Genomic DNA, 22,337 nt, shown 5'->3' on the forward strand with positions numbered 1-22,337 from the left:
TGGTCTTTTAAGTCCCTGACAGGTTTTCTGTTCTCGATGTTTCTGAAAAATAACTTACTAGTTTTTAGGCTTTCTGCATGTTATTCTTCCAACTCCATATTTGCCCCTCCCCCGCCCCCTTAACAAAATAATGCATGATCCGTTCTGTTTTTTTCTCATTTAAATAAACTTTGTCTTTTTGACTGGCATTCTTGCTTCTTATAACCTTATGTACCCTGCTATTCTCTCAGGTCTAAGTCCTTCTTGACAGGTAGCGTGTGTCTGAGCATCCAATAACGTATCTTGAAATAGTCTCCAGGACACCAGTAAAGGCTTTACTTTTAACGGTCCCTTTTAGTTTCTTATTACCAAAATTAATTTTTATGAATTTTGAAGTCCCTGTGTTTTAAACTGGGCACAATGGTAGTTGATTTATTAGCTTCCATTGCTTCGGCAAGATTATGACCCTAGCTATAGTGGGGTCACTGTTAAATAATGACTCTTAATTAATAAGATTATGAGCTACCGCATGCTCACTGGTCAGTGCGAGGTCAGGAACGCATTCTCCTGCGGTTGATTCCTTGCCTGGCTGCTCCACTGGCCATGCCTAAAAATTTAATCTTGCCATCGTACCCCAGCGTGGTGCTTGCTCATTTTGTGCAGAATTAACTTGCGTATCTTGTTCCTCTGGCATTCGCTGACCTCTCTGGTCTCTGGCAGATCACATTTAGCATCACCGTGCTGCCGGGGTGGCTGGGAGTGTCGTCCTAACCACGTACGTCTCCTGCGGGAGCATCAACCCATGGCAAGTCTATGTTCCTCGTTGGCACAGTTAACTTGTTAATCTGATTGAGCTCTAAGCTGTCTTTGCACTGCCGCACCTCCTCCCCTGCCAGTGCTCGCTCTGCCTTTCCCGAATGCTTTGTGTTACGCTTCTCTACTGTGTCTTTCTTCCACTGAGTTTCCAGTGCATCCATTGTATCGATATTTTTATTAGAACTAGGCATTCTGGTTCTCCTGTCTTATTTCTTAGACTTCCAGCTTCTGTACAGAGGAACACATGCATTAGTTTGGGGTTTCTGTTTTCTCATTCTGTTTGTGCAACTGCTCTTCACGGTTTTGTATCTGACTTTTGCCAGCTCCTGTCCTGTCTCTTTATGGCTTCACCCCTACAGCATGAGTCATCCCAAAGCAGGTGCTTTTCTGCATATGCCGGCTTTCCTATCCCTTAAGCTAAAAGCTCTCCTATAACCTTGTTCATGTTAAATCCCAGCAGCTTGCTTCCACCCTGGTTTAGAAGTAGTATGCCTCTCCTGCATGAGTATCCTATTTTCAGAGTTCTCCCCAGTTTCTAATCAGTACACATCCTTCTTTTTTACACCATTTTCTCAGTCATGCAGTGGGTTTTTATCTCCCTGCTCCTCTATCTGGCTTCTGCATGGTGCTGAGGGTATTTCAGAAGACATTAACATTCAGATCTTGATCTTCAGCTCCCTAAATGTTGCCTCCAGCTGCTCTCTCCCACCCCTCCCCATTTCACAGACCCAGGGACCTCAAACACAGGATCCTCCCCAGCATGTCCAGACATCCCATGAGGTCTGTGATCTTACCAGGCGGGACAGTAGTCACCGTGAAGTGTAATTGTTTCACAAACCTGGCCATCTCTGTGCTTGGTAACCAGATTGACCACTCTATAATTTGCCTTGTCGGGCAGCATTTCCCCCTTCTCGAGCTTTATTCTTTTCCACCGTGAGACTTGCCCCCCTTTTCAGCAGCACCAAGACTGAGGTCAGAGGGGAGATGGCTCCATGCAGTGGGACTTCAGCTCTTCTCTCCTAACTTTGTAGCTGTGGCTGGGCTTCCACCTTAGCCAGATCTGCTTACTGATTCAGTGATTGGCCTTAACTGCTTACTCAGCATCTCAGATCTCTGCAGGGTTTCACTTTTTTTCAGCTGTCATGTTGTCTTTGCTTTTGCAAACTTGCATGCTCATATCCTGTGCCTTTCACACCTCCATGCAAAGCTACAAATCATGTGCACAGCTTGTCATCAGTCATCCTTATGGCGTAAGTTTTAGGGTTAGCCTTTCCGGACTCAGAGATATTAAGAGCAGTTGTACGGTGCTCCATAATAAACTCACCCTGCGTGACTTCAACAGCTCTAATCAAGCAGCTCGTCTGCAAGACGAAGTTAGTGCTAAGCAAGCTGAGGAGTGACTTTGCAGCACAGAAGCCAGTTTGCACCTGGTGCGGATGCTCCTCCTCGGGATCTGCATAGGGCTCCTGACACACCATCTGCGTGGGGAGAGAGTGCTCGTGGCCCAGTGCACCGCAGTTCGTATTTACACTTACTGTAATTCTACGCAGATAAAACCCTTGGAGTGCTCTTTGGCTGTTGCTGAGTTGGAAACAGCTACAATTATTTTAGTAAATAAAGCAGTGTCAGAGCACAGGCTGACCGGTGTGGCTGTGGTCGTGTTCCCAGGCAGGGCCGGCATCATGTGGGTTGGTGGGGCTGGGGACTGGCTGCGCCCGGTCACTCTGCGGTGAGGGGAGACGCGTGGCGTGAGCCAGCGTCAGCTGCTTGGCTGCAGGGCCAGGGAACAGCTCTCGCCTGTTTTATTAGTACCGTGGGTCCAGCTGGTGGTGTTTGTGTTCGTGGCATTGTTCTGCACCACCATCCCTCCTCCCTCAAATGTGAAACCTCAAGGTGCAATCATTTTTATTTTGAAAAGGTAGTCTCTCCATCTGCAGCTACAGATGCCATAAGATCCACTTGGCTGTGGGAATCCTTGTCCTGGGTGCGCTTTGCCCTGCTGTGGAGACGTTTGTCATCCACTGCTTATGGGGTGAGGTGAGGTGGCCTGAGGGTGAGGTGGTGTTAGGACTCTGTGTAAGAGACACGGTATGAGAATTGCTCTGTTGTTCACATATCACATTTTCCATAATTACCTTGAGAGACATAATTGTCTTCAATTTGTGCACGACACCTGGCTCCTAAGGGTCCCGGCCCCTGACGGGGGAGCTGACGTCGAAACAAGCTACAGAGTGACTCGGGAGACCGCGTGGTAGCGGGTGCCTGGGAGCCCCACCGGTCCCTCGCAGGAGCCACGCAGCCGCCAGCGTGGCCGGAGGCCCTGAGTGCCAGGGCAGGGCTGATCCGTGGGGTGGGCAGAGTCTGTCGCACCCTCTGCAATCTCGCCAGGAACTTCCTGGCTGTCCGGGCGCAAGGGAGTCAGGGTATGCCCGCAGAGAGCACCTCGTCTCGCTGCTCTGAAAGCAGAGGAAAACAGTGCAAAGCATTCACAGAAATCATGTATGTGTCTGGGAAGTGGATTAACACGTTAGCCCAAACACACGGTTTCTGAGAGTTGTGAGTCTAACCCCTGTCTGGAGAAACGTACCGCGCTGTAGGTACGGCACTGCTCAAGCAGAGCTGTAGCAACAGCCCCGCTCCTCTTTGGCTGCCTTCATCTCCGTGGCACCAGCTAAGGTGCTGGCACATCTCCCGGGCAAAGAGGGGCACATACTTGGGACACCTCAGTTACAGATGGAGCCATACAGGAGAAGGTCATGGAGATGAAGGAAAGGATCATGCCTCCACCGAGGGCTGTCGTGGATGTATCTTTCTGAAGCGTATTATCAGTTTTGTGAATCCTCACGTGTTGAAGTGGTGGCTGCTAGACCTTTTGACACTTTGTGGCAAGGCAAACCCGTTCAGAATTCAGTTTCGGTCTTCCTTGAATATGTTCTTCCATCTTCTCTTGGCTTGTGCCCTTGAGATGTCCTCTAAAACTGACCTGAGTGTGTCTGGTCCATGATGTCTGCCTTGTAGGAAAGAACTTGGTCTCCCACCTTGGTGCTGTGTGCCGTTTCTCAAGCTGTGAGCCCAGAGTCCTCCGAGGGGAGAAGTGCGTCAGACAGTCTTTATTCTGCCATTTAACTCTCAGCCTGTGTCTCAGCACCTTCTCCAAGCAGGACCTTGTGCCTTGGCTTCTTGAAGCATCCCATCCTTCTCTCCTGAGCTCGCTCGCGAGTCATCTCAAGTGTGCTAACAGTTGTCCCGTGGAGTTTCAGGCCGTTGACAAAATGTAGTAACTGCAATGCTGAAGGCTTGATTTTAGCTTGCTGGAACTGTTTTTGCTGCTGTTTTAATGAATGTACAATGTATAAGTAGTGTATTTCCCGAGCACTGTCAGCGGGCTCTGCCAGAAGGACAGTGAGGTGTGATCTCAGCCCTGTGGCACTCAGCTAGTGCGGGGCTCCCAGATGGTCCCGCTGGTGCCGGTGCTGCCCAGCACGGCCCCAAGCAGTGCGGCAGGGCTGACAGCGGTGGCCTCTACCACCCCCCCACCCCCCCCCCGCCCTCGGCGTTATACTGCGTGGACGTGGCTTCAGCATCCCCCTGCAACTATTTGGGGATACCTGGCTTAGTTAATCCTCCAGGCTTTAGTGGAATATTTTAAAGTTATGGGACAAACCTGCTGGCCTGCTTAAAGAGTAGTTTCTATTCAAAGGAGCAGCCCCTGTAAGGACGGTGAAATTACTTCGATGAGTAAGTGCTGTAGAGTCAGGCTCAAGTAAATGCTTGGGATGTGCCATACCTGCTCTTTGCGGTGCAAGAGCTAAAGATAGTCACCTGCACTGCATGCTTTATGCAAAGTTGGTCTAACTTTGAGTAGAATTAAAGCATCGATAACATAAAATAAAGCAGATCTGGCTTTATTATTCCCCCAAACTGATGTATTAGAGAGATTAAATATCAAGGAAAAATATTTTCTACAAGTATAAGAAGATATTAGCAAAAGAATCACGATGTTTTGTAGATAGAAGGACCATTGCAGAGTGAAAAAGCTACCCTTCAAGGACTCTATCATGTCATTTATCCTGCAGGTTTGTTGTCCTAGATCCATGCTGTACCATTTTAAACAAAAGGGGTCATTGCTGTGTTTGCTACGTATTCCCAAGCAGTCATTCCCCTGTTTTTTCTGGGGTGACACTTGCAAACTTGCAGTCCAGTCCCGAGTCGTGATGCTTCATTATCCTGGGGGTGACGTGTTGTACGGTCTGCGTTGACACCCCGAGTACTTCTGCTGTTCAGGCATGTGCTTGCTGAGCAGGGGCAGTAAGAAATGGGCCACACCACCGCCTGTCCTACAGGGGACCTGGTCACAGTGATCCCTCTCAGATGTTTCTTGTCAGTACCTTTGGTAGATCTCAGCTGGTCAGGGTTAGTGGTGGAAACCTCAGTGTTATTTTCTGCACAGTCGCTGCTGCTGTGAGTACTGAGAGATGAGGGACAACCCAGTGGGTCCAGTGGGTCCATTTCCGATGCCATTGGGTCCCATTTCCACCTGCTGCAGCCATCTTTGTCGGCAAGCCTTGTCTTTGCATCATTTTGCCAGAAGCTGAGGCTTCTGATCCTGAAAATGTTTGGAGCAGCAGCCAAACGCTGTGGCTGGGGCTGTGTGACGGATGCACTCAGGTCCTGTGTGAAGGTCACCCTGCTGCCGTGGTGAGCTCTGGATGCCTCCTGCCTGATGCCACCACATCTGCAAGAACTGTGTCACTGCTTGGATCCTGAATCAGACTTGGTGGTGGCAAAATATTTCTGGCGGCGGGGTAGACTATATGCCCCTTCCCAGGTGCCTGTCTGCTAGAGGCGTCACAACAAGCCGCTCTGCCCAGGCATATGACTCACGCATGCTCCCTTTTTTAAGAAATACAGATGCGGCGTAAATGGGAATCAATTACACTTCCTACACAAAGAATCCCCTTGATTTGGCATCTGACACAGACGCATCCTTCCTTCCAAGGGAACAAAATTGAAAATTAATTTGAGTTCCAGGGAAATTTCAGTTATGAATACTCTTCCTCAGCAGTGATTCTCCTTGGCCCTGTCACACACATGAGAGTCCCTGCAGCAGCAGCTACCGGGCATCTGCCGGTGCCAGAGGGTCCCTTCCCGAGCGGACACCCCCAGGGCAGCACCAGCGCGGCTGGGGGGGCCGATCCCCGCGGATGGAGCTGCTGCTGCCGCTTCCCCTTTCCACCACGGGGCAAGGACCCACTTCGCCCTGGCACCTTGCAGCCACTGTGATGAAATAAGCTGCTGACCTGAGCAGCAGCCCCGAGAGCATGGCTTTCCTTCATTAGTGCTTGGACACGCCAAGAAGGCGTGTCCAGGCATGTACAAGAAGGCATCTGTGTTTGCATGTCGGGAAACGAAGAAGGGCTGATTTAACTGCTGGGTACCAAGGACCTGTGACTCGAGGGGCTGGGACATTCATCGCAACCTTTACCCTGTTGCTGTGTCTCTCAGGCAGAGGCAGTGACCGGGGGCGGGGGGGGCGAGGTGCATGAGTGGTCTCCAGGACGTCAGGACGTCAGTGACACACTAGCTCCCTGCCGTCTGGGGGTGTCTGAAAACATCTGTTTGCGACACAGCGTAGGGCAAAATGCCTGAACTCCTGCTTTGGGGCTCAAACAGACAGAAAGTTGTATTCGTGTCCAGCTGAGGAGTACATCTCCTCTATGTTCTTCCTTATTTTGCTTTATCCAAACAATAATATGGAAAATAAGGAAAAGGAAAAAAAAAAATTTCCATCTATCATGCAGGGCCACAGTTGTTTCCAGATCTCTCTTACCTTTCTGGAGATGCATACCGGCAGCTCCCAGCAGCCGCAGACATGGTCTCAGTGGGCCTGGCATGCTCATGGTGCCTCCTCATCACCTCTGCTGGCTTGGGCTGTGTCGCCAGCAGATCCAGCCCCCCTCGCTGAAGGTGCAGCACGTCATGGAGAAACATCCATGGCACCATGAATTCAGGTAAAAAATTCTTCAGGACTGAGTGTCTTACAATGTTATGGAAGAGAAAACGTCAGTATTCCCAAACTGCCAGTCCTTTGAGAAGAAATCTCTTCTTTTGTGCCACGCAGGTCAGCAGTTGTCTTTGATCAGTCTTTGGGCAATGACAGTTTTAGTGAAAGAGCAATTACTAACAGAAGATCTGGCTCTGAGTGACATGCAAACCACAAGGAAATGGCTGCAGCCACCCTGGCAGTCCTCTGGAGGCCATGTCCCAGGCTGGAGCTGGTTTTCATGTCTCAAAACCAGGACGGTTTGGCCCCAGCTTTCTTGGTAAAGTGCTTTACAGTCCAAGTTTTGAAGCTGCTCTTTTCTGAACAGAGCCAATGCCTGAGCAGGGACTTTGCTGTCAGGGGCTGTGACGTTTCTGGGATGCCCTCAGCCAGGCCCTGCTCAGCTTGGTACCTCTGCTGTCTTCTCTGGTGCCACAGCCCCACTCGCTGCCACAGATGCTCCCTCCAGCACCTCCTGCTCTCCCGGTGTCGCAGCGATGGCAGTGGCTCCTCTCTCAGCTGTACAAGGAGAGGAAAACAAGTGCTACAGACCTGCCGAGAGACAATACTCTGCACACTCTGCCAGTGCAGTGGGAATTTCGTGCAAAGTTGCTGTCTTCTCTGGATCTGAGATGTGTCCCCCACACCAAGGGCTTCTTCTGAAGTTTGGGTCAGGAGATGTTGCAGTTGCTGTGTGCCTGACCTTGCACACTGCACCGAGTGACAGCTGCCTTTCCTCCCTCTGGGGATATTCTGAACTGCATTTTGGCAGTGTGAGATATGCTTCTGTGCAAGCCCCCATTCTTTGGCCTTATTTTAATCCTTTAGCAGTTCCAAGCAGTTCCAGTAACTTCTGGACTGAACTGTGGCTGTCTCCCAGCCACTGTTCCTGTGATTAAGGAACTATGCAGGCAGAATTAGTGAATAGCATTTGGTCAAATTATTTAAATTCACCATTGAGAGAGAGTTGGAAAGTAACTTACAGCTACCGTCACAAAGACAGAAAATGACTGCTAGAGTCCACGGGATCTATGAAGGAGGGATCCATTAGGAAACTCTGGATTTCCAAAGGCAAGGACAAAGAGGGTAATGATCTATGGGCATTAGTCCAGGCAAGCCATGGTGTCAGCCTAACAGAGCTCAGGGTAACGATGGTCATGTTTGGAATAGAAATACTGGTATCTTTGTGCTGACTCTTGAAACAAACCTACAAGAGTTGGGATATTTAGCTTGACAAAGGCAGTTCAGGATCATCTTTGCTGGTTTCTCAGAGGTGTAGTGAGCTATACGTCTCTGGCTGAAGGGTGTGCAAGAAGGGTGCCTTAGTGAAGAATCTGGTAAACGCACAAAGGAGAACTTAAAAGCGGGCCAAGAAGGCTGTTCTTGGGTGAGCTGGCCAAGAGGTGCCATCATTTTCCTAAGGGGGGAAAAGCTAATGTAATTCAAGGAGTTAGCTGCAGGCTTCTGATTAATAAAATAATAAAAATGGTAATGAGTTAAGCAAATAAAGAATCTGCAAAAGAAGTTCCTCTGCATTGCTAAGTTGTAAATCTGTAGATCTCTGCTGGTGTGTGCACACGCTTATCCTGGTGTTCTGGATGCATTGGGATGGGTTTGGAAAAGGTCTCTGTGTGCAGCCTGTTCATTGTGTCCATAACGTATGGCGTGTTCAAAGAGGTAGCAGTGCAGATGTATGAAGGCACTGCAACAACCGGCACTGTGGTACCAAATTTGAAGGGCGTGGCAAAACAAATGGGATCTAGTTGCCTGCTGAGGTGTCCAGGCTCCTGACGCAGTGCATGAGGTGGCTGAGAGTCTATGAAGGTGGGAGCAGAGGGCTGCACTATGCCACTGCAAGAGGGAACATCCTAATTACTTCAGCTTCCCTGCAACTGCCTTGCTGCGAACCGGTTACTCCTCCCATGGCCTGGCAGTCTGGGCCCTGGCCTCTTCCTGGGCTGATGTGCTGGTCCTTACTGGTAAGGAGAGTAAGAGGATGGGGGTGCCGTGTCCCCCCCTTTTATCCAGTAGCTCAGTGGCTCTGATGGAGAATATGGATGGTTTAGTAAACTCTTGGTAAAAAGCATAGTGTGCAAATCTTATCTTATCTGTTGTGTTTGGTGGGAGTTGTCAGGGCTCACTAAGGGTTTGGATGTGCTAGCAAGTCAGGGGAAGGAGCAGTAGCTGATGACACCGGAGCAGCTCAGATGCTGCGCATGCAGTCAAGGCTGAGATATCCTGAGCAGCATTTCAGGAGTCTGGGGACGTTACTGACGATGCTGGAGAAACGCTGCAGGTGTCAGTCTCTGAAGATGGGACAATAGCTGAATAATTTTGAGGACCAACGTTTCGGACTACAGTGTTAAAGTCTCAACTCATTCTCCTCGTGGGTCTTGCTCCAGATGCCTGTACCATCTAAACGGTTTTCCCAAGGTAATTTTAGTGAAGGCAGAAGGTGTCTACCTGTGGGTTGTGGAGTCACAAGTTGTTTACCAGTTGTGCTGGAGTAACCAGATCTATCTCAGTCTTTGTCATGGTGCTCTGTGGAGCTGCCTGAGCACCTGGGGAGGACCTTCTACAAAAGGCCCTTCTAGACCTCTAGGTCTGCTCAGTGTCTGGCCACGTACAGGGAGGTGGTGACGTGAATATTTGTTTATGAGGAATGGAATGTGTACCGAAAACCAGTTGCACACAGCAGATGCTGAATGCATGTGTAGGGCACTGGGTTTTGACTGAGACACACATAAGGACTTAGCAACCAAACTGTTAAAGGTTTGGTAGTCGTAGGCTTTGCAAATTATTTCCTTCTTTACAAAGCAGCTCCTGCCTTCTGCATGGCATGGGTTTCTCCACCTCTAGGAGCTGCAAAGCCACAGACCTGGGATTGGAAGGTTCATGGTGCCTAAAGTAGGGAGGGACTGATTAATCATCTCCTGTCACTCCTGGGTAACACTGACCAGGAGATACTGATGAAACGATTCTTCTTTTTCTTTTTTTTCATAGAGCAAAATTTTTGAAATAGCTCGTCTTGATCAGCAGCAGCTTGCAAGGATCCACCTGGACCTTTGCCTTCACCTTACAGTGAGGTGTGGGGTTTGGCAATCCTCTTGCAGCTCCCTTCAGTTACTATCTACCGTAAACTTGTCATGTGCCTTTAGCAGAACTAGGCTTCCTCTCACCTTTGTGAAGAGCATCTGCCAGAGTGAGGTGCATGTTAATTCACGGTAGTTGCCTGTTCCTGCGTTTGCTAGGCTTATCAGTCAGGTTGTCCAAATTCCTAAGGACTGTGATCTTGCAGGATAGGCAGGATTAGAGGCATACTTTTCAGAAATCCTGTTATCCTCTTTGTCAACTGATAAAACTGTATTTTGTCTTTTCAGTAGGACTCTCTAAGATCTCATGGAACTACCCAGTGATATAAAACACTTTCAGCTGTCAGGGTGGAGAGGCACAAATCCAGCTACCACTGGGGATGTTTCACTGGCTGGGATGCACAGAGAGTGCTTTAAAGAGTGAATCAATATCTGTGACGATGTGAAGGGAGACAAAACCTTTTAATTAATTGTCTCTCTCGGGTTTCCAGTTCTGCTCCATCTTCTCCAGATGCGTTTGTAAGGCTGTAGCCACAGCCAGGCAGAGGTGTTTCTACTTCAGGGGAAGTAGTTCTACATCCAGAGTAATCGTTGCAGTAAAGCATAGGTCACTGCCCAGAGAGGAGGGTGCCTGCAGGACCTCTCCTAGCTGCCACTTTGGCCAGCTCTCGCAGCCATTGTCAGTGCATCCTTGGCGGCAGACTCACGCCAGCTTTCTGAAGCATCTTGTGGGTCACGATTGACAGTGCTGCTTGGCCGAATGCTCTTCTTCTGAGGATTTTCACGTTCAGTTGCTGGCCGCGTGGCTGATGTCATCCCACGCTGTGTTTCCCTTGCACGGTGCAGCGCTGTACTCCGTCCTCACGGCGCTGCGGAGGAAGGAGCAGCCCTGCTGAGCTCCCGCTGCTCCCGGCGGATGTCGGGATCTGACCGAGGGCTCCTGCTTTACATTTTTGCTCAGGCCCCCCGTGCTAGCTAATTAGCTGGAGCACTGGTCTGGCGGCTGTCTGAGGAGGAGCAGGGAAGGCAAGTGACTCCCATTCTCCCGTTGCCTCCCTTTTCCCGAACAGTGTGAATCCGCCACTAATTGGCTCCCGTTAGCAGGTGACTGTGCTATTCTCATTTAGTTGTGCAGAGATGATCTGAGACCAGAATTTTCTCAGCAGACTGAACAGCAACCTAATTGAGCCATGCTCTAGGAACAGAAAGGAATAAAATCATTTTGTGCAAGAGCACTAGCAGTTGGCCCCAGAATATCAGCCCAGGTCTGCCTCATTACCCAGCTCGGGGGGCGTGTGGGGGGAGAGGGTCGAGGACCTGCTCTGTTTCTGTGGCTGGAGGGAGCCCCAGCGGTGAGGCGTAAAGCTCACAATGTCAGAAACTACCTCCTGAATTTTGGACAGAAGCTGTGTCTTTTGGTCATTATAGAATCATAGAATCATAGAATTGTTTAGGTTGGAAAAGACATTTAAGATCGTTGAGTCCAACCATTAACCTGGCACTCCCAAGTCCACCACTACACCATGTCCCTAAGCCCCATGTCCACACGTCTTTTAAATACCTCCAGGCATGGTGACTCCACCACTTCCCTGGGCAGCCTGTTCTAGTGCTGGACAACCCTTTCAGTGAAGACATTTTTTCCTAATATCCAGTCTAAACCTCCCCTGGCACAACTTGAGGCCATTTCCTCTCGTCCTATCACTTGTTACTTGGGAGAAGAGACGGACCCCACCTCTCTACAACCTCCTTTCAGGCAGTTGTAGAGAGTGATGAGGTCTCCCCTGAGCCTCCTTTTCTCCAGGCTCAACAACCCCAGGTCCCTCAGCCGCTCCCCATCAGCCTTGTGCTCCAGACCCTTCCCCAGCTCCGTTGCCCTTCTCTGGACACGCTCCAGCCCCTCCATGTCTCTCTTGGAGTGAGGGGCCCAAAACTGAACACAGCATTCGAGGTGCGGCCTCACCAGTGCTGAGTACATGGGAACAATCACCTCCCTAGTCCTGCTGGCCACACTATTCCTGATACAAGCCAGGATGCCATTGGCCTTCTTGGCCACCTGGGCACACTGCCACCTCATATTCAGCCGGCTGTCGACCAGCCCCCCCAGGTCCTTTTCCGCTGGGCAGCTTTCCAGCCACTCCTCCCCAAGGCTGTAGCGTTGCATGGGGTTGCTGTGACCCAAGTGCAGGACCTGGCACGGAGCCTTGTTGAACCTCATACAATTGGCCTCAGCCCATCGATCCAGCCTGTCCAGATCCCTCTGTAGAGACTTCCTCCCCTCAAGCAGATCAACAGTCCCACCGAACTTGGTGTCCTCTGCAGACTTACTGAGGGTGCATTTGATCCCCTCGTCCAGATCATTGATAAAGATATTTAACAGAACTGGCCTCAGTACTGAGCCCTGGGGAACACCACTTGTGACAGGCCACCACTGGATTTAACTCCATTCACCACAGCTTTGGGCCCAGCCATCCATCCAGTTTTTTACCCAGTGAAGCGTATGCCCATCCAAGCCATGAGCAGCCAGTTTCTCCAGGAGAATGCTGTGGGAAACGGTGTCAAAGGCTTTACTGAAGTCTAGGTAGACAACATCCACAGCCTTTCCCTCATCCACTAAGTGGGTCACCTTATCATAGCAAGAGATCAGGTTGGTCAAGCAGGACCTGCCTTTCCTAAACCCATGCTGACTGGGCCTGAGCACCTGGTTGTCCTGGACGTGCTATGTGATGGCACTCAAGATGATCTGCTCCATAACCTTCCCCGGCACCAATGCCAGACTGACAGGCCTGTAGTTCCCTGGATCCTCCTTCTGGCCCTTCTTGTAGATGGGCATCATGTTTGCCAACCTGCAGTCACCTGGGACCTCCCCAGTGAGCCAGGGCTGCTGATAAAGGATTGAAAGTGGCTCGGTGAGCACTTCTGCCAGCTCCCTCCGTACTCGGGTGGATCCCATCCGGCCCCATAGACTTGTGTGTGTCTAAGTGGTGTAGCAGGTCACTAACCATTTCCCCTTGGATTATGGGGGCTTCATTCTGCTCCCCATCTCTGTCTTCTGGCTCAGGGGGCTGGGTACCCAGAGGACAACCGGTCTTACTATTAAAGACTGAGGCAAAGAGAGCATTAAGTACCTCAGCCTTTTCCTCATCCTTTGTCACTATGTCCCCCCCCATGTCCAATAGATGATGGAGATTCTCCTTAGCCCTCCTTTTGTTGCTAATGTATTTCTAGAAACATATTTTATTGTCTTTTACAGCAGTAGCCAGATTAAGTTCTAGTTGGGCTTTGGCCCTTCTAATTTTCTCCTTGCATAACCTCATGACATCTTTGTAGTCCTGCTGCGTTGCCTGCCCCTTCTTTCAAAGGTCATAAACTCTCCTTTTTTTCCTGAGTTCCAGCCAAAGCTCTCTGTTCAGCTAGGCTGGTCTTCTTCCCCACCAGCTTGTCTTTCAGTACATGGGGACGGCCTGCTCCTGCGCCTTTAAGATTTCCTTCTTGAAGAATGTCCAGCCTTCCTGGACTCCTTTGCCCTTCAAGACTGCCTCCCAAGGGACTCTGTCAACCAGTCTCCTAAACAGGCCAAAGGTAGTCCAAGGTAGCAGTTCTGCTGACCCCACTCCTTACTTCTCCAAGAATCAAAAACGCTATCATTTTGTGATCACCGTGCCCAGGACAGCCTCCAACCATCACATCACAAGTTCTTCTCTGTTTGCAAACAAGAGGTCCAGCGGGCGCCTTCCCTCGTTGGCTCCCTCACCAGCTGTGTCAGGAAGGTCTCTTCCACACACTCCAGGAACCTCCCAGACTGTTTCCTCTCTGCTGTATTGTATTTCCAGCAGACGCCTGGTAAGGTGAAGTCCGCCATGAGAACAAGGGCTAGCGATTGTCAGACTCCTCCCAGCTGCTTATAGAATATTTCGTCTGCCTCTTCATCCTGGTTGGGTGGTCTATAACAGACTCCCTCTATGATATCTGCCTTGCTGGCCTTCCCTCTGATTCTTACCCATAAACACTCAACCCTATCATCACTGTCATTAAGCTCTGGACAATCCAAACACTCCCTAACATACAGGGCTACCGCACCGCCTCTCCTTCCTTGCCTATCCCTTCTGAAGAGTTTATAGCCATCCATTGCAGCACTCCAGTTGTGTGAGTCATCCCACCGTGTTTCCACGATGGCAACCATATCACAGTTTTACTGCTGCACAGTGGCTTCCAGCTCCTCCCGTTTGTTGCCCACGCTGCGTGTATTGGTGTAGATGCACTTCAGTTGGGCTATTGATCCTGTCACCTTTTCAGGGGGAGAAGCCCTAATTCCTATCTGACCATTCTCAGGTGCTTCCGTGGTTTCTAACACATCCATAACCCTTTTGTCTGTGCTGCCGCATGGATCTCCATCCCCTACCTCCACTGAGACGGCAGACCGAAGGACCTCACTAGCCACACCATCCCTCAAACATTGGCCTGCCATCCTCAGGCTTCTCTAGCGAGCCTGGTTTTATCCCTTCCCCCCTTCAAATGTAGTTTAAAGCTCTTTCAGTGAGCCCTGCTAACTCCTGTGCAAAGATTCTTTTCCCCCTTTGAGACAGGCGTACCCCGTCAGTCGCCAGCAGGCCTGGTGTCGTGTAGACTGACCCACGATCGTTATATGAGGTCTGACCCAGGTGATACCCTAGGCAGAGTGTCTCTGAAGATTTCTGCCATTTCTGAATTCAAGATCGCTCTCAAAATAGCTAATTGACAGCCAAGGGAAATTCCCATTGACCCCAAATATATGCTGGGGGGCACCCAGCTGGAAAGCAGCTTTGCAGAGAAGGCCCCGGGGGGTCCTGGCTGACACCAAGTTCAACATGAGCCAGCAACGTGCCCTTGCCACAAAGGCGGCGAATGGTATCCTGGGCTGCATTGGGCAAAGCATCTCTAGCAGGTTGAGGGTGGTGATCTTTCCCCTCTGCTCAGCACTGGTGAGGCCACACCTGGAGTGCTGGGTCCAGTGCTGGGCTCCCCAGGACAAGAGAGAGGTGGACATACTGGAGAGAGTCCAGTGAAGGGTCATGAAGATGATGAAAGGACACAAGCATCTCTCCTATGAGGAAAGGCTGAGAGAGCTGGGACTGTTCAGCCTAGAGAAGACTCAGGGGGATCTCATCAATGTGTATAAATACCTGCAGGGAGGGTGCCAAGAGAGCACGGAGCCAGGTTCTTTCCAGTGGTGCCCAGTGACAGGACCAGAGGCCATGGGCACAAACTGAAACACAGGAGGCTGATTCCCTCTGAACAGCAGGAAAGACTTTTTCACTGTGAGAGTGACTGAGCAGTGGCACAGGCTGCCCAGAGAGGTTGTGGAGTCTCCTCCTTGGAGATATTGAAAAGCCATCTGGGCATGGTCCTGCGCAACCGGCTGTAGGTGTCCCAGCTTGAGCAGGGGGTTGGACAGGATGACCTCCGGAGGTCTGTGCCAGCCTCAACCATTCTGTTTGATTCTGTGAATCTGGGAAAGTTGTAGAAGCGACAAAGCTGCTATTTTCTTGCTGGAGCTGAAATAGTTTCCATCCAACCCAGTCTATTTCTGTATCTGTCAGCCACGCTTGTAGTAACAATTTGAAACTCCAGAACAGCAAAAGCATTTCTTCCAAAGGACACATAGTAAGTGCCATAATCAAGAAGCAGTGTTTGGTTGTCAGTCAAATTCTGTCTAACGGTACCAGGTTATAAGGACCTGGTGGACTTTATAATAGTGCTTGTGTGATGGCAAAATCTCTTGTACCTAAAGACCAAAGAGTGCAGCTCACAAAGGAGATCACTACAGCTCTTACTACTGGACAAAGCTGAAAGACCTGTGGCCGGGCATGTGTTGTGTGCTTCTTCCCACCAAGCTTTGGGTACAGATGTCTCCAGAAAGGTTCATAACAGAGAAATTGTCTCCAGGTACTCTGTGGGTGCAGAGCTGTATGTGTAAGAGCACGTATATGTTGTCAGAGCAAGAGGAATAGTTTACAAATCCTTCCTTCCATGGCTGAAGTGAAAGGCAACTCCAGCACCAGAGACAACTCGTTTAAAAAACAAAAAAGAAAAAGCGTTCTTTGGGGATTGGTGCCTTGTGGACAAGAACAATTTCACAGTCATGCAGTTACTAGGAGAGGCTAACAGCTTAACTGCAAAGCTGCCAAATACATTTCATTCCTGAAGGGTTCAGTTTATAGCACATTTTCAAACAGTAGGAAGTTCCCCCATGCAAAAACTTTTCTGTATCCTAAAACAACAAAAAAAATCCAATATTCATCTCTCAAGGGGGAAAAAAATCAGGATCTATAACAGATACTTTCATGATAATGGGCAAGACATCTTAGTATGTTCACTGCCTTCCAGAGATTTGCAGAAATGTGGCAAGACAAAGCTTGAGTTATTCCCACAGCACCAGCACAGCCTCGATGGCTTGGATCTGCCACATCCCCTGGTCCTACCTTCACGGCCCGTGCTGTGGCAGCGGATGCTGCAGCACCCATGGATCATCGGCTGTGCTCCCTGAAAACCGGCGTGCCTTCACCTCGCACCGTGGGTGCTCTGCTGGGATGGTGGTGGGCAGGAATTCCCCAAAGAAGGGAGGAGGAGGAGGAGAGTTGTTTAAACTTAAACCAAGAATCCTTCAGCCAGCACTCACCTGTCAAAAAGTGATTCTCTTCTGATCAGCCCCTTGAGAGCACATAAAAATTAAAGCAGCCGTCCTGGGTATTTGGGATTGCTTGATGTGTTTGAAGTAATTGTGGGGACTATTACGGTCTGTTAATTCACTTGAAGTGATTTGAACCACCAGCCTGAGGAAGGGAAGTCTGTCTTCCCTCAGAAATGTCTGTGGCCTGTTGAAGGGATTATTTTAAGTGTCTGCTCTTGTGAGGAAGCTCTTCTGTACTGGGACCCAACACTGTTTCTGATGGAGGCATGCTGTCAGATGGTCAGGTCTCCATCACCGTCTCCAGGCACTATCAAGTCTGGATGCTTCTGGGGGCTAAAATATCTGTAAGAAGCATGAGACGTGGAGTCACACATCAAATCCATCTCAATAGTTATTTTCAATAGGCAGAGCAAGTGTGAGACCTCAGAAATTTTATACCAACGCATGCCATCAGGTTTTCATACTGATGCATAGGCTTACAATAGTGTTTCTTGAGCGCTCGTTTATCTGCAGGAGAACCAAACCTGAGCACCTGGACTGCGAGCAGCCCCCATGCAGGACCTGGCCAGGAGCAACGCTGTATGCAGGCTGCTCAGGCTCCTCCTGGCTCCGGGTGGAGCGTCCAAAGAAATCTGATTTGATCATCAGCTTCCAGAGCGGGTTGCTGGTTGCAGAGGCAGCAGGTGACATTAGGAGGACAAGTCCTCCATCTGCTATTGAGGCTCATTCAAACCAGACATGCCCCTCTTGCTGGCATGCTTTAGTTGAACGATACCTACTGCTGGGCTGATTTACCCACCGTCGTTCTCCAGTCGCTGCGGTGAAATCTGATGTGTAGTTCAGATGGACGAGTTCCACGTAAACGGCCGCCATGAAGAGAAGAGCCCTGTGATCACCAAGGGCAGGATCTCTGTGCAGAAAAAGAAAGGGCTGCAGCTCTTTCGCAGTGGCTATGTTTTAATTGAGCTGCCCCCACTTCGCACCCCCGTGGGGAACGGTCTCCTCTGGCACCCAGGCATCTTGGCCACGGCGTCCTGTTTTTCTCGGAGAGGAGGAGGATGTAGGCATTGTGCGTGGCGAAATCACTATTATACACTGGGGACATTAAGAAGCTCCTTAGCTGCTTAATAAACGCTGCCGCGGTAGTGTTTGTTTTATTCATAATATACAAGGCGTCCTGGCTGCTGTTCAGAAACAAGTTATGGATCCAGCAGCGATTAGCTACAGCTTAACTAGGCGATACAAAGGATGAAACCCGCTCCTTCAGGCCTCAAGGTGCCTTATGGCGCAGGGTGATAAAGTAGGTGAAGAAACACATTGTCAGTTCACGTGGAAACGTGCCAAGAGATACGCCGCTCTTGACTGATAGAAAACATAAAACCCATTCCAGGCAGTTTTTCTCACATTTTCCAGTTGGGAATGTAGGTAGAAGTGTTCCCAGAGTAGAGCCTGAACCTGGAACAGCTGCACGACTGACACAGGTCTCTATCAAGCAGGCATTAACATGAAATATGATTAAACTAATGAACATCCTTTAATTGAAATTGAGCCTGCCAGAAGAGCCCAAACAAAAATGGTGGTATTCTTTGAAATTATTACAAAACTTGTTATAAAGGTACCTCTGATACAATAGATGTAGGCTTCTGAGACATTTTGACTTAATAACTCCTTAACAATTAAAAAATGAGTGTGCTACAAAATCAACATGGCAGATACAAACTGGATTGCAAGCCACATCATTAATGCTTACCCAGTGCAACTGCTGAAAAGGAGCCACGGAGCCTTCATAGAACCACGGCATGGTGTGGGTTGGAAAGGACCTTAGAGATCATCTAGTTCCAACCCCCGCCGTGGGCAGGGACACCTTCTGCTAGACCAGGTTGCTCAAAGCCCCGTCCAGCCTGGCTTTGAACACTTCAGGGATGGGGCAAGAAAGAGAATTTGGGCTGTTGTTTTGATCTTCCTGTCACTTGTGCAAGGACCGGCTCTTGGTGTGGCAGCAGTATTTTCAAATATCACGTGAGAGATGGTGCAAGGTTGTTGCTGAGAAAATGCACGGGCGATGGTGCATAAAACTGCCGCAGTCCTGCTGGAGGGTGCCAAGGTGCAGGGTCAGCGGTGGAGCTGTGGGCTCCTCGGTAGCTGAGGCAGCTGCAACATCGGCAGCAGGGTTGTTAGAGAACAGCATTGGTGCCACAGCAAGGGGAGGGCAGACTCGTAGTCAGTAGCTTGGTGGAGCAAAATGGCTGGAGTGGGATCCCGCTTGCCGACGTGAAGGTCTGTGTGGGCACCCATTGCAGTCAGCGGAGCTGGAGGGGGTTCATGGGCCCAGCGCTGCAGCGAGCCTACCGTGCACCGGCAGCCTGGCCGCCCCGCTCGCGTACCCACACCTGTGCGCAAAGCCCGAAGCACAAGTGCCCGGCCCCGTGGGCTGGGCATCCCCAGGCCAGCGTGAGCACGCAGCAGGGTGCAGAGCTGCAGTGTCGGCGAATCGCGCGGCACTGAGCAGGTATTTCTGTGAGCTGCCTGCAATACCTACATTTTCTGCATGCTTCTCGTGACTGTTTCTAAAAACATAAAGGGGCCTTTTAGAGATCTGAGCTGGTCTTTAATATCTCTGCACTGACTAAAAATGATACTGGAGTGACATTTAGAAGTATTATAAGGAAACGGTAGCTATTTATTTCTTATTAAGTGTTTTTTCCCTAGAGGGACTGTAACTTAGCGCAGTACTGAAGCAGCAGGCTTCTGGGCTGAGGCTGGCAGGTTACCCGGCGCCCATCCCCGGTGTGACAGTGCCTTCTACTGAAGCCTTGTGCCTGCGGATGGGAAGTTTGACGAGAGGGTTTGGGCAGCCTGCTGATGAGGAAGACGGGAAGCCGTGCCCCTTGTGCTGGGCTGTTGGTTTCGGCATTGGGTCACCGTTGGAGCGCTGCTCTGTGACGGCAGCGGGGCTCCTGGTGGATGATCAGACTGTCCCAGGCAGAGGGACCCATCCTCTCTCCTGGCCGCTCCCCGCTTTCTGAGGAGCGGTGTCCTCCTTTGGGTCACAGCCATTTCTGGGGGTGCGCGGACAGGACAGCTTTTCCTGCCGCAGCGGCCGTTCCCCTCTATGTGCACCGTCACCAGGCAGCGCCTCCGGCAGCAGGAGGGTCTGCGGGAGGAGACCCCTTTGCCCCGCCGTGCCCCTTCGCCTCCGGCCTGCGGGAGGAGACCCCGCCGCACAGCCGTGCCCCTGCCCCTCCCGAGGGCTCGGGGGGGCAGCAGGAGGGTGGTTGGGGGCAGCCCCATAGCGGCTGCGGATGCGCAGCCCCACGAAGCTGGGGGAGGTGGGGGCTGCGGGCTGAGGATGTACGCACCCAACAGGGGCTGCAAGCGCAGATCGGGGGGGGTGCAGCTGCGGGGCAAGGCGGCCCCGCAGCCCACGGCTGCGGCGCAAGCACGGAGCTGCGGGGCTGTAAACCGGGCGCTGCAGGGGCAGCAGGAGAGGCAGCAGGAGGCACCAGCCCGCTGGAGCGGCGGCGGGAGCGGGGCGCTGCCAGCGAGGCTGCGGCCAGCCCCGAGCCCCCCCCGTGTGCGGGGGGACTGCGGTGCGCGGCGGTGGCAGGTCGGGGGGCAGAAGGGACCCCCCCCGGCACCGCCCCCCTGCAGAGGGCACTGCTGTCACCCCCTCGGGGCACTGCTCCCCGCCCCGGCAGCGTGAGCTGGGCACCCCCCGCACGCCCCCGCCCCCGAACTACGGCACTGCCCCCCGCACACTGCCTCGCCGCGCACTGCCCCCCGTCTCTCCCCCGCACACTCCCCCCACCTGCCCCCCGGGCACTGCTCCCCCGGGAACTCCCCCCCGCCCCCCCAGCTGCCCGTCCGCCGGCACTGCCCAACCCGCCCCCGGAGCCGCCCCCCGGGGCTGCCCCCCCCGCCCCGCTCCCCCGGCCCGGGGCAGCGCGGCGGCGGTGGCCGCCAGGGGGCGGCTCGGTGCGCGGCCCCGGCTCCGGCCCCGACCCCGCGGCGGCGGCGGCGGCGGCGGCGGGCCGGTCGGCGGCGGCGCGGCGCGGCGGGGGCGGCGGCCGGGGGCGGGAGGCGGCTGGGCCGGCGCCGTCCCCGCCCGCAGGGGGAGGAGCCGCCGGCGGCGGCACCTGCCCCGGGCCATGGTGCGCGCGGCGGCGGCGCGGCGCCGGAGGGAGCGGAGCGCCGCGCGGGGCGGGCGGCGCCGCGCCATGGAGCCGGCGGCGGGCGGCGGCCCCCCAGCCGCAGCCGGTGCCCGCGCCCGGGCGGCGCCGCGGCGGCCGGGGCTGCGCTGAGCCCCGCGCGCCCCGCCGGCCCCGCCATGGCGCAGCCCGCGGGCCGCGGCGGGCCGAGCCGCGAGCTGCCGGGCATCAGCACCGTAACCTACGTCTTCGTTTACAGCCCCGGCGGCCCGGCGGGGCCCCCCGGGCCCGGCCCCGGCGCCGAGCCCGCGCCGCACGCCGCGCCCGCCCCGCTGCGCGGGCCCAAGCGGAAGCTGTACAGCGCCGTGCCCGGCCGCAAGTTCATCGTGGTGAAGAGCTACGCGCCGCAGGGCGAGGGCGAGATCCAGCTCAACCGGGGCGAAGCCGTCAAGGGTGAGTGCGGGCGGGCGGCGGCCGGGGCGCGGGGTCGGGCGGGCGGGGGGCCCGGGGATGGTACCCACCAGCCACCGGCTCCTGCCCAGGGGTGCCGCTCCAGCCAGGGCGTCCCGCTCTGGCCGCAGGCTGGGGGCCGGCAGCATTGGTTGCCCCGTCTGTGGCCGCGGGGTCCCGAGTCTGGCTGTGGGGCTGCAGGGCCCTAGCCCAGCTGTGGGGTCGCAGAGCTGTGGGGTCCTCCGTCAGCTCTAGCCCCAGGGCTGCGGGTCCCTCGGTCAGGTCCTGGGGGCGCAGGGCCATGGGGTGCTGGTCAGGCCTTGGGGCTGCCCAGTCCTGCCCAGGCCCCAGATGTGGGGCCACGGCTTCTCGGTGTGGCCCTGGGGCTCTGGTCCTGCAGTCAGGCACTGGGTCATCGGTCACACCCTGTGACGCAGGGCCATGGGTGCCACGCTGTGCTGGGACCCTCAGGAGAAGCGGGCACCTCTCTGAACCCTCTTCTTCCCAGCCCGGGGTTGACTGTGTGCCCCGAGAGCTGCTCCTGCCTCGCGCTGTGCCGTGGGCCATCTGCAAAGCTCCCGGTCGCCAGCCCGCCTCTTGCTGGGCGCGGGCTGAGAGCAGCGAGGGGGAGGTGGGCAAGGAAGCGCTTCCTAAACAAAACTCCCAACCACACGCGCTGAGGAGCCACGCTGATGCAGAGCTCACGGGGAGACGAGAGGCTTAGAGGGATAATGGCATTGCCCATTATATTGAGCAGACTTCTTGAAAGACGTGTAAAGCCTGCGGTAGGTCATAAGTCAGCTTCCAGCAGACAGGGATAAGAAAAGGCTTCCTCTGCAAGCAGGCTAATTCCATAGTTTTTCACAGAAAGTTTAAGGATCTTCTTTTCATCTTCCTGCCTCCACTCTTTTTGCTGATGCCTCTTACAATGCGGGCTGGAGCAGTCTCTAATCTGACTAGTTGCATTAGCTGTAATGTGGATCTGAGCTTGGGAGTGGGAGACAGGGCTTGCTGTTCCATGCTCTGAATTGCTGCTTCAAAGGCACATGAGACCTCCAAGTCCTGTGCTGTGGATGCCGAAAACCTCCCCTCAGAGGTGGCAGTCCAAGCAGGCTTGCTGTTGCCCCCACCGATGTGTTTTT

At 53.0% G+C, this 22,337-nt stretch overlaps 1 protein-coding gene across 5 annotated transcripts in view; it reads left to right on the top strand.

Annotated features, from left to right (window-relative positions):
- SHANK3 (SH3 and multiple ankyrin repeat domains 3) overlaps nt 1–22,337 on the top strand; it is a 372,706-nt gene that overhangs the window by 146,035 nt on the left and 204,334 nt on the right. For all 5 annotated transcript variants that reach the window (XM_075506645.1, XM_075506615.1, XM_075506886.1 and 2 more), the window contains exon 12: nt 21,005–21,198. In XM_075506645.1, the coding sequence (XP_075362760.1) occupies nt 21,005–21,198 (194 nt within the window). The remainder of the gene's footprint in view (nt 1–21,004; nt 21,199–22,337) is intronic.

The sequence above is a fragment of the Mycteria americana genome, chromosome 1 (assembly GCF_035582795.1).
Source record: "Mycteria americana isolate JAX WOST 10 ecotype Jacksonville Zoo and Gardens chromosome 1, USCA_MyAme_1.0, whole genome shotgun sequence".
NCBI classification, from domain to species: Eukaryota; Metazoa; Chordata; class Aves; order Ciconiiformes; family Ciconiidae; genus Mycteria; species Mycteria americana.